This window comes from Xiphophorus maculatus, chromosome 13 (genome assembly GCF_002775205.1).
Source record: "Xiphophorus maculatus strain JP 163 A chromosome 13, X_maculatus-5.0-male, whole genome shotgun sequence".
Classification (NCBI taxonomy): Eukaryota; Metazoa; Chordata; class Actinopteri; order Cyprinodontiformes; family Poeciliidae; genus Xiphophorus; species Xiphophorus maculatus.
The window spans coordinates 14,037,450-14,049,413 of NC_036455.1; the positions used below are offsets into that span (position 1 = coordinate 14,037,450).

Sequence of the window (11,964 nt, forward strand, 5' to 3'; positions counted from 1 at the left end):
GATCTTCATTAGAGCCAAAATCGGCTCTAAGCTGTTTGGCTTTTGGAGACGGCCTGGTGGGATTCCTGCTGAATTAGTTTGGAGCTTTAACAGGCTGGAGTCACGATGGAGCTGTGACTCAGCAGAAAAGGTTCCTGCAGCCTGGATGTAGCAGAGCAGACTGCTGCACGCCGCTTGCCTCCAGATCGGTGCAAACAGGCGGCTGAAGGCCACAGAGGAGGACGGCTGCATGATTCGTGTCTGCAGGCCATTAGCAGGAGGGAAGAGGTGGTTGAGAACAAAACCAATCAAAAGGTGTGAAACACGAATGGAGGCGATAAAATCAACCGCAGGCAGAAAAAAGGTGCCTCCCTTTGGTGAGACCGACTCGTCCTTTTCTTTCTGCTTGTGTTCACAGTTCTGCTGTTTTGGCAGAAACGAACCTCACAGTGCAGGAGGAGACTTTATCTACACCAACACATTTAAAACAAACGGCAAAAACATAATCTAAACACTTAATATTACACTACAGTTAGTGCTGCTAAAATACTTTTTAACAACTTAAGAAATAATGTTTTTAAGTTTTATCGTTGTGAATTTTAATAGAGTTGAGAAAAATACTGAATAAATTGAAACTAAGGAGTTTCCTTTAACTGTGTTTTGTTTTGTAGGATATAACAAACTGATATTTGATGGTTTTTTAGTCAGGCTATCTGCTCCAGTAGCCAGAGTTCTCTACTGTAGTTTAACAACAGCCTTACTTTAATAATGTCGCTCCTTTGGTTTACGTACCTCGACTCTTTTTAGAGTTTTTTGCAAGTGGAAACATTTTTGAATGTTTAAAATTAAGTATCTTTGCTAATGAGAGAAAACTGTAGCAGCCAGCTGACCAGCATTGCTTCTCATTCCAAGGATTTCAGAAACCAAAAGTATTAATAGGTTGTAAAAATTGAGATTGAAAACATGGAAAACCTCAGAGTTGTTTAAGTTATTTAGCTGCATTAAGAAGAAAAAGCCTAAGAGCTTCAGTCAGGTAGAAACTACTGGGAGATAATCAGATTAAAATTAAATCTATGAGCATAAACAATTCAACCAGAAACTTACAGTGTCACTCAGTTTACATAAAGGCTGAATATATCTTTTTTCCCCCTTTATTCGATCTGAAACCAGATGACTCAATAATTATAACAGCATAATTTAAGTTTTTGCTGGTATATAAAAGTTCTTTATGATTTTAATTTTCTGATTACAGAAGAAAAGATTTCTTCCCTTCTTGTCGACATTATGAGTAATGGAGGATGAACTCAACATCCTGTTTGCACTTCAGCCTTGAACAAAGTCTTTTATATCAGACGGAGTGTTTGAATGCAGCTCAGTGGCTTAAAGCGAAAACATGATATCATCGCTGATGTCATGTAACGTTTAAATGTGTTTGAATTACGACTGAAAAGCTCAGCCTGCCTGAACGCGACCCTGACGACCCAAAACAAACAAGGCGCTGCTGAAAGAGCCTCGAGTCGCTCACCGTCACACGCAGGCGAGTTTACAAGGCGTCTGTAAATGCTGCCGGGATCCAGGTGTGTAGCCCCGCCCCTTCCTGGCCCCTCTCACCTATGTAGGAAAGGGTTTTCTCCGTTTCTGTGGCTCCTGGTGACATCATCACTCTACGATCCTCAATGTGCCGCCGATGAACCCTGCAGTGGAAACAGAGGGAGGAGACGGGGAGGTTACGGAGCAGACAGGAAACAACATGGCGTACACGTCGCTGCAGAGCAGAGGCTGAGCCGCCATCTTTTTATTGCTGGTAGTTAGACGTTATATTAAGCTCTTATTTTGAAGTCTGTTTACACAGCAGTTCTGTTTCCTGTTCTCATGTTCTCTTTTTGTTTTTCAAAAAACTTTGAGTAAATGGCAAGCATACCACAAATGAGTGAAAGAGGCAAACAAAATAACAAAATAGGCAAACAAAACTGGTTGTTTTATATAAACAAACAACCAGATGTGTTAAATAAACTAATACATGCAAAAATTCACATTTATGAATTTCTTTACGAGTCGCCTCATGTTCTCTTTATGAAACATGTTGGGTGTCAACATGATTGAATTTAGCACTTTAGCATTAGCACCCTCTAAATACCTTGATGGTGTAGCACATTAGCATTAGCGTAACACTTTAGCAATAGGTACCATACTATGGAAATCTCATTTCTGTGCTCAGATTTCTGCACATGCAAGTTTGAATGGTTTGCGTAGCGCTTCAGCGTTAGAACTAATGTTTATGATTAGTGCTTTAGGGTGAAGAGTGGTGGCCACTGCTGTTTAAGTGCTTTTTAATGGATACATTCAGTGGTTCTAACGGTTAGGTGAAGCAGCTTCTCACTTAGTTTTAGTCCAGTTGAGCTGAATAATTATCTCTGGTTCTGCTCGTCATCAGAACTCTGATCATGTCGGTTTATTTCAGAGATCCATCCATGGTTTAGGATTCAGTTCTGACCCCACATGCTCGCTGCATGACGCACCAACAGGAATCCCAGCTATGAACTCCTGAAATCACCAGGTTGAGATGGGAATTACGGGAAACACACAAACTACCGTTAGGCAGATGAATGAAATTCCTTTCCATAGAAGGAGTTTGGTTTTCCGCTTTACATTTTTTCCTCTTGTTCCTTTCAGAAATCTTGCCCAACTTTCCCCAGAAGTGTTAATCCTGCTCTGAGGTCATGTTCCATGTTCCCCCCTGACAGCAGAGACTTATCAGGGGATTAACCCGAGCCTCTGCCAGGAAGTCAGACGTATGGTTCCTATTTTCCAGCCCTGCTAATGAACCCTGCTCCATCCAGAGTGGTGGTAGCTGATCTTGGGGGCAGAGGAGGAGGACTGCGCTCGGGAAAGACATTCCCAGCATTCCTGGCTTCCCTCTGAAGGTCTGTTCCGCCGCAGCTAACGGCTCTGAGACGACGAGGCCAGGGAGGGGGTCAGGGTGTTGGGGAGCTGATTAGCACCGACAGGAAACGGTGATAAAACATTAACAGGGTCAAAGATTTCCCCATGAAAGTGAAAGCAGTCAGTGTTGGGTTTCTCCGGATGAAAGTCTTGAAGTTTTATGAAACGCTCCGGTTGGAGGTTGAGCTTTAAACAGTGATATAATGATTATCTCAGCAGGAGTAAAGCTGATGCCAGATTCTGCTTCAGCTTTTTTTCTGCTCATAAAGTCGTTCTCCAGCCCAGAAATGTGCAGCTTTAAATAAAATAAAGCTCAAGTTAAAATTGTGCTCATTTTATTCCTCACAGCTGCTCAAAGTTTGATTCAGCTTGAATCATTTTCCAGTGCAGCCCGTGGCTGAAGTCCAAACAGCTTCTTGAATTACATTTCTCTAGCTAAAGACCCGACTTCAGCGTTCTAGCTAAAATGACAGAGCTGCAAAAATATTGAATCCCAGTAATCATCAGTCTTCAGTACGATAACGTGACAGCAGAGGACTCCTTAGATGCAATGTTTCATAACCTGGAGGATTTCATGTGCCATGCCTTCAAATGGTGGTAAAACTGGCCGATCAGATGGACTTTAACATCTTTTCATGCCTACATCTGATCTACTTTTGATTATTAAGAGAAAAGAAAGAGGGAACTGTGAGGTAAGCACCACTGATCTTAATATTACAGTGCTGAAATTTCTGCACATGCAGGATTCTGTTGCAAATCTCTGATTATTGCAGGGCTGCAACTTTCGACTGGTGGGAAGATCATAAAACTGTTTCAGTTTATTATCAATCAATCAAGTTTATTTGCATCGCACATTTCAGCAACAAGGCATTTCAAAGTGCTTTACATTATAAAAACACACAAATATAAAGTCATGGAACACAGTGCATTACATTCTGTCAGGTGTCGTCGTTACACATCACAATGTTGATTAATGTTTCATTTATATCAAAAGCAGCTCTAAGCATTTGGGTTTTAGCCTTAAAGGCATTCAGTGTTTTGGCTGTTTTGCAGTTTTCTGGAAGTTTATTCCAGATTTGTGGTGAATAAAAGCTGAATGCTGCTTCTCCATGATGAATACAGTCTTTATAAACTGGTGCAAATAAGACAAAACTTGGGACCCAACTTTGAAAGAATCGTCCAACATAAAATATTAAATGTTGTCATAACTTAAATAATACAAATATCTTAAAGGAGTTGCTGTGAATGGTGATGCTGCGGCCAGGAAGGATCTCCAGTAGCAGTCAGTCATGCGACTCTAGAGAGGCCTCTGACTGAAGACTGTTGCTGTATGAGTCTCATGACATCATAACACACTAACGGCTCAATATCCGGGCAGCAGAGACGATATTCAACAGTGACAACATCTGGATGACAATATCAGTTGTTAGGTAGCACTGCTAATCCACCTCCTTTGCTTTTGCCTCTCTTCTTTAAATCTCTGTCTGGCTGTATGGTCAGAAAGCCAGGCAGAGAGATGTTAGAGTAGGGGATAAGACCCTGCAGCCTCTTCCTTTAAATGAAGTTATACATGTAAAACTCTGGTTGGGTCAATTTTTGGGCTTATTTAATATTCTCTGGCAGACAAAATTTAAGACCTGTCATTAACATATTTAAGGCCAACTGACTTTTTAAAACATGAATGCAAGGTATTTTAAGGCCTTAATTTTAGATCCATGTATTTAAGACTTTTTAAGGATGAGCAGACACCCTGGATCCCGGTCCAGTTGTAAAAACACCTGAAACAAGCCGCTCCACTTTAAAAGAAAGTAAACTGTGAGAAAACCTGAACCAATGTCAACTCTGCTAACACTACACCAATCAGGCAGGGAGGTGGCAGCATCATGCTGGGGGATGTTTTGGTGATGGTGGTAGTGGCGAAGTGATTGGACCTCCAACGTTCTGCTGAACGGTTGAAACATGATCTCACACACGTCCACAGCGGTTGTGGGATGCAGCGGGTTAATGTTTCCCCTTCAGTGTTAATGAACACATTATTAGTCTCAGGTTGTCTGTAATTATCAGCTGCTGGGGGTTTTACTGAGCTCAGATGTTTTCTGTGCAGCTGTAGGCGTCTGTTTATGAGTCAGCTTCCTGGGTCCTGGTACCGAGATCAGTTATCAGGAAATATCCGCCTCAAATAGAATTACACAGGGTTACTCAAGGACGAGGAATGACAGGCAGCCAAAACAACCACAGAGCAACATGGAGTTGTTGTTTCTGACGTTGTGTGTCTCTGCGATCCAACAGGTCGTGACCCCAGTCAGAGTGGGACAGTCCTACTCCTACAGCCCCGGACAGCACAACCAGCAGGACCTGTACGACGTCCCGCCCAGCAGATCACAGGGGGTAGGTGTCCTGTTTCCACGGAAACCCCGTCACCACCCACTCTGTTAGCTGTTGTTACCCATCAGAACATCTAACAAACCAGACCTGGTTCTTTCATCTGAACCGCGTTATGCTGGTCTGGCAGTCCTCAGTAGAGGAGAGGATGAGACCAGAGATGAGACTTCAAGTCTTTAATGAACTCACAGACAGATGGAGGTTCGGGTTGGTATCGGGTCCAATCAGACCAGAGCTGCAACCCCACAGGGAGTTTCCATGAGCAGAAAAGTATGCTAACCGAGCATGTGGGGCGTACTCTCTACCATGCTGGTTAAATGGAAACCCACAATGTGACCCCGTCAGTGCAGGTGATGTCTGATGCATTGCCAGGGTTATTCAATAATTGCCAACTAATTTAGTAATTGACTCAAAAAAAAAGAGTTTTCTGAAAGAACAACACAGTCAGAGCAGAAATTAAGCAAAACATGCATAAAAAATGTTGTTTTTAAGATAAAGCATGTACATCAGTTGTACCCAGAACTCCTCTAGTGGCAGTTTTAAATCTTCTTTAAGTAATTTTTTCTATCCAGTTATTAATCTGTTAATCTAATATGTAATCTCCAGATCAGCTCTACCCTGTACTGATGTTCAGTCCAGCAGAAAGAACTGAGATTTTCACATGTTGATGTTAAAAGGGATTTTTTAGCTGCAGATGCATCTTTTGCTACAAATTATCAAATGTTGTGTTGCATTTTAGGCAGCAAAATGTTTAATTTCTTATTTAATTATGTTTTGTTTATTTGTATTATTTATGTTTATTTGTATAATATTGTGTAAAATTATCTTAAGTGGTTGAGTGAAAAATCAGCAGAATGAAATTATTTTTTTATAACTGAAATAATTGTTAGTTGATGGCCTAAACAGTCATCAGATACATCCCAGCCTGGTTTTCGGATCCAGCAGCTCCAGAATTTATTTTACGATTATTTATATTGTCCAAAAGTACTTTGTTCTGATATTTTAGGGGAAATGTCCGGAACAGATTCCAAATTTCCAAACCTTTTATGAAAAATAAATGAAAATCTGATACATCTAGTCTTCCCAGCAGATCCATGTCATTATTTTGTGCAACGTTAAATAAAACAGTGAAAATAAATCAAATATAAAATATGCATAGGTACAGCCAGACTGGGTTTAATTTCAAATTTGCCATCAGGTTTAGGCTTTTTCGTTCCCTAGAGTAGCAAACAAGCAGCCAAAGCTCAGAGCTCCAACAACAGGTTGTGATTGAACTTTGACCTCTGTTTTAACATTGGCTTTCTATGTTCCAGGTGTACGATATTCCTCCTGGTCAGATGTTCCCGGGTCAGCAGGCTGCAGCCAGGAACCAAGGGATCTACGACGTTCCTCCAACCCAGATGGAGCCCCGGACACAAGGCGTTTATGACATTCCTCCGTCCTCCCAGGGGGTGAGTGCGGGGAAAACCTCGACTCCGTGGCACATCAGCCCGACACCCCGACTTATTCCTGTCAAATAAAACCAAACGCAGGAGGCTGGAAACTGTTTATTGACGCAGCTCCTCGGATTTCTCCTAATTTTCTCCATTAAATGAATAATACGTCAAACGACATATTTATGGCGCTCCTGCGGCTCTGGTAAATGAAGGCTTAGCTTGCCAGAAGCCACTGAGTGAGTGGCTTGGTGTTTGAACTGCAGCAGGAGAAACGGCTCTATTTCCAGAGATTCCTGCAGCGCCGCCCGGACAGCCAGCGCTCTGTTTGGACCAACCTGAAGCTCTCTGAGCTGTTATTTGCGTCGCTCCTAATTACAGTTTGCTCAGTTTGTCTAGCTGTGAGGAGCGGCGCTTTATTTACTCCCATGATGCCTTGAGGCCTATAGACACATATGCAGCTCTGCTACAGCAGCGAATCGAGGGAGGAAACGATCAGGTGTTCACATATAAGCTAATCTTCCACTTCCTTTAAATATCCTAACGGCTGCGGTGTACTCCTACAGACAATAATTATAAAAAGAAAGTGCACTGCTGATCAGGACATACTAAAACTGATCCGGTCTTTACCAGGCATTAAACCTCAAGTGAACAAAACAAACACAATCTGCCATTATTTTAATAATAAACAAAGAAACACACCCTAAATCACTGCAAGCTTGCCAGTCTGGACCATACAAAATAAAGTAAAAATTAAAAAAGTTAAAAATAATAAAAATTAAATAATTTAATTGAAACAAACAGAGAAAAAACTGTTCATAAGAGGAAAACTTTGTAATTATGACTTTTACTCATATTTATGACTTTAAAATTCATAATTGTAACTATTATGCTCATAATAATGACTTTAGAACTGTAACTATGACTTTTATCCACGTAATTATAACTTTATAACTTAGTTATGGCAGACTTAGAAAATGGGTCTTCGAAAACAACAAAAAAAACTTTTTCCTACCTTTTCAGGGATCCATAAATCAGTTTCTCAGAGAACAATGTCTACATAGAATAGAATAAACCCGAACACACGCTCCTGTGGTGCTCCACCAGTAATGTGTGTGTATTTTTGTCAATGTCTGAGTAACTAAACCCTTCGTTTTGTCCTTAGGTCTACTCAGTGCCGCCCTGCAGGACCAACGCTGACCTCCAGGAGGGAAACTACGACTTCCCGCAGCCTCTCAAGCACAAACAGGAAGGCATCTACGACGTCCCGCCTGCTATCCTCACCAAACATTCTCACAGCTCCCAGTCTCATTACGATTTCCCACCCAACGTCGAGCCCCATCATCATCACCCAAACACCAACGGCAATGAGAGCATCTATGACGTTCCTCCGTCCGCCCTCCACTCCGGAGCGGACTCTCAGCAGGACGTTTACGACTTTCCCCGGGGCGCACAGCCGCTCCAAAATAAAGGCTCTGCCGACCGGGACGCAAGCAAAGGAATCTATGACATTCCTGCTCAGGACGCTCGCACTGTGGCGGACGTGACGGATGGCGTGAACCGCCTATCGTTCTCCAGCACTGGCAGCTCGCGCAGCAGCATGTCCACCTCCTCGTCTTCCACGGGCTGCGGCTCGGAGGGACGCCTCTTCCTGGACGTTGACGCCGGGGTGCAGAGGCTGTACCGCCTGCAGCAAGGCGTGGAGCTCTCTCTTGGGGCCTTGCACTCAATGGCGTCTTCCTCCCACTGGAGGACTTTTCCCTACATGGAGCGGCACACCAACGACGTACGCATGGTGCTGGACAAAGTCCGAGCATCTCTGGTGGACTTCATTGCGTTCTGTAGAGGTTCCGCGGCGAACGCCACGTCTCTGTCGGACTCCAGTCTGCACAGCAAGCTGAGGCGTCAGCTGGCACGGCTGGAGGACTCACAGCAGATCCTGGTGCAGACCTACCAAGCTCTGGAAAGCTGCAGCTGGGCTCTGAACGCCCTGGCTTCCTCCAGGCAGCACCACAACAAGAGCGACGACCTGGACCGCTTCGTCATGGTGTCCAGGACCGTTTCCGACGACACCAAGCAGCTGGTCTCTACGATAGGTAGCAATGCCGAGCTGCTCTTCAGGCGGACGCACGCCGACGGTCCGTTCTCTGCCGGCAGCACACCGGAGGAGAACCGGCTCACCTCGCTGCCGTCCGACTCGGACAACGGACAGACCAAGGCCTTCCCTGTGCAACCCAACCAGGACAAGGACAACAAGAACCACAGCGAGAAGTGTGTGAAGAGCTGGATGGAGGACTACGACTACGTCCATCTGCAGGTAAAACAGCAACAGGTTGGGTCCTGAGTTGGGGCAATTTTTCTTTACTCCAGGATTTTGCAATTGTTACGATTTTTGCTGCAATCATAATAATTGATTTTGCTGTGAATAAATATTTGCAAAAAATCCTGTAAATGTTCCTTTTTTTTTACTCACGATGTTGATGGTGGATTATAAACAGACATCATGTACGGTGGAGACAGGAATGTAATAAAAGTAAGAAATATTGCTACCTGGGAGTTAGCATAGCATAAACCTCAATGTTTAGACCATTTCAATAAACTCACCATTATGCACTTGCACAAACAAATGGAGGGATTTGTGGTTTTCCTGAAATTGGCAAACAAACAGATGGACTGTCCACGTTTCCAATAAACTGAGACAATTCATCTTCATTATATATTATTTATCAAGAGGCCCGATATGAAAGGAAGTAATTAGGAAACAAATTTAAAAGAAGTTTAACAATATGATGACATCCCAGTAATTAAACATTATTAAATATTTTTTGTTATAACACCACTAATCGTGACTAAATGCAACTGATATCCTCATCATCATCTCAATAATCAGGAATAGAAGCTGCAGGTTTTCCAAATAATCTGATAAAGAATATTACCCCATTACTGGTTAGTATATATAAATACAGTGCAGATAATATTAAGGTCAGTTTCTTTTTGTAAAGTTAATTTCACAACACTAAACAAGGTTTAAAGTTGTCCCTCCTTTGTTCTCCTTAATGTTTGATATAAATCTCAGGCTGATGTCATCATTGTTACTGCCAATTTACTATGTCAGATATTTTTTTTCACCATATTATTATATTTATGTAAGGATGGAGCTGATGTTTCTTTGTTCACTCTTTAATTTTTTCCTCACCGGTTTGCATTTGAAGGGTAAAGAGGACTTTGAGCGTCAGCAGAAGGAGCTGCTGGAGAAGGAGAACATCATCAAGCAGACTGCAGTCCAGCTGGGCCAGGAGCAGGTGAGGCCGAGGCGAAAACGTCACACAAACCTGGAAAATAAATGGGGATTTGTTATGCAAAAATCACATTTTGCAAGTTTTTATATTTCCATTTGGATTTCTGCTGCTTCTAACAAAAAAAAAAACACCCACTTGGATTTTGGCAATAAGTTAACGTTTTGTGGTGTTTGGAGAATGAGCCGTTTCAAAAACCGCTGCACAAATCAGCAGGCGTTGCCCCGTTACCTAGTAGAGCTCCACCCGTTACTTAGCAACCCAAGCTGAGCTCCAGCATGTTTGGTCAGCTGGTTTTCCTGCTGTATACCCGGTACAATGGCTACTGGAAAAGACAAGTGTTTTGTTGTTGACTTGCCATCCAGAAACTATTTGCTGCTTTTTTGTTAGTTGCGCAGGGAGCTCTACTTCTGCTTTTCAAAGATGTACGGTTGCATAATTGTGCATTTGTTTGCAACTCTTGTCACGTGCAAGTGAAAACATTGATTATGTGGCGTGGCCAGCAATAGCTTAATTGGATTTAAAGTGACACAGACCCTAAAAACAACTCATCCTGAAAGGCAGGACTGAGCAGACTGAAATCTCATTATCTAAGAATGATTCTGTACCAAAAATGTAATAAACATGTTTTATATAGGACATAGACCTATCCTAAGCAGAATAGGTCACCTTTAAAGTTATTGTCATAAGTAACTTTGGACCATTTCATCCTCCTCAGATCAACCAGTTTAAGAAGCTGGAGCAGGAAGTGATCAAACCCGTGGAGAATGACATCACCCAGTGGGCGTCCCCCACTCCCTCCGACTCCTCCTCCGCCCAGGTGTGCGCCCGCGACCGCCAGCTGCTCGGCTTCTACTCCGCCCAGTGTGAGCAGCACTTCTCCACCCTGCTCAGCGCCGTCGACGCCTTCTTCGCTTGCGTCGGCGCCGGCCAGCCTCCCCGCATCTTCGTCGCGCACAGCAAGTTTGTCATCCTCAGCGCGCACAAGTTGGTGTTCATTGGGGACACGCTGTCCAGGCAGGCGTCCGCCCCAGAGGTGGCCAACCGCGTGATGAACTCCAGCAACGTGCTGTGCGACCTGCTGAAGACGGTGGTGGCGGCCACCAAGACGGCCGCCCTGAACTACCCCAACACGGCGGCCATCCAGGACATGGTGGACCGGGTGGCCGACCTGTCGCACCACGCCCAGCAGTTCAAGGAGCAGCTGCTACAGATGGCCACTCTGTGACTTCCCTCCAGCATTCTTCCACCAACCTGCACAACCTACAAATATATATACATATATATTTATATATATATGTTGCTCCCCATCATGCTCTGTAAATAGTCCGTTGTGTAAATATCGGCTGTTTTCTGTGTAGATAGTTTTATATTATGGTCTCGATATAAACGTAGCTGAGGTCATGGTGTGTCTTTAGGATCTGGTGGACATTTTTCAGAACATTCCTGTTGCATACGAAGCACCTTATGTTTGTTTCCATTTTCTTCTGAGGATCTGGTTGTTGTGTTGCTGCATTTCTCTGTTAATCGTGTTTGTCTGTGGAACTCGCCACACAGTAAACGGCTCTTCTAACGCAGAAACCCGTGTCGTCTTTCCTGATGTTACTGGAATCTGATTAAACAGATATTCCTTTCTCAGCTCTCTGAAGGTCCCAGCATAGTATTTTCATCAGCTTAAGGCAGGGGTCCCCAAAGTGGGTCATGGAGGGCCGGCATTCTCCATGTTTTAGTTCTCTCCCTGGTTTAACGTACCTGGATCAATTGACGGCTCGTTAGAGGCCTAAGAAGAACATTGACCTGCTGAAAAGGTTGTTGGTACCAGCAGGGAGAGAACTAAACCGGATGCCGGCCCTCGAGGACCCACTTTGGGCTCCCCTGGCTTAAGGGCTCGATCGGTTCAAAGTGTGGTGCGTGGGCCATTTGTGGATCCA

General features: G+C 43.6%; 1 protein-coding gene across 1 annotated transcript in view; it reads left to right on the forward strand.

Annotated features, from left to right (window-relative positions):
- The window catches only part of nedd9 (neural precursor cell expressed, developmentally down-regulated 9), a 31,230-nt gene extending 19,616 nt beyond the window's left edge, over positions 1-11,614 (forward strand). Inside the window, exons 4-8 of the mRNA XM_005802857.2 lie at positions 5,212-5,310; positions 6,618-6,755; positions 7,903-9,054; positions 9,950-10,039; positions 10,752-11,614. Of these exons, the coding sequence (XP_005802914.1) occupies positions 5,212-5,310; positions 6,618-6,755; positions 7,903-9,054; positions 9,950-10,039; positions 10,752-11,261 (1,989 nt within the window). The 3' untranslated portion in view covers positions 11,262-11,614. The remainder of the gene's footprint in view (positions 1-5,211; positions 5,311-6,617; positions 6,756-7,902; positions 9,055-9,949; positions 10,040-10,751) is intronic.
- Positions 11,615-11,964: the final 350 nt, after the last annotated feature.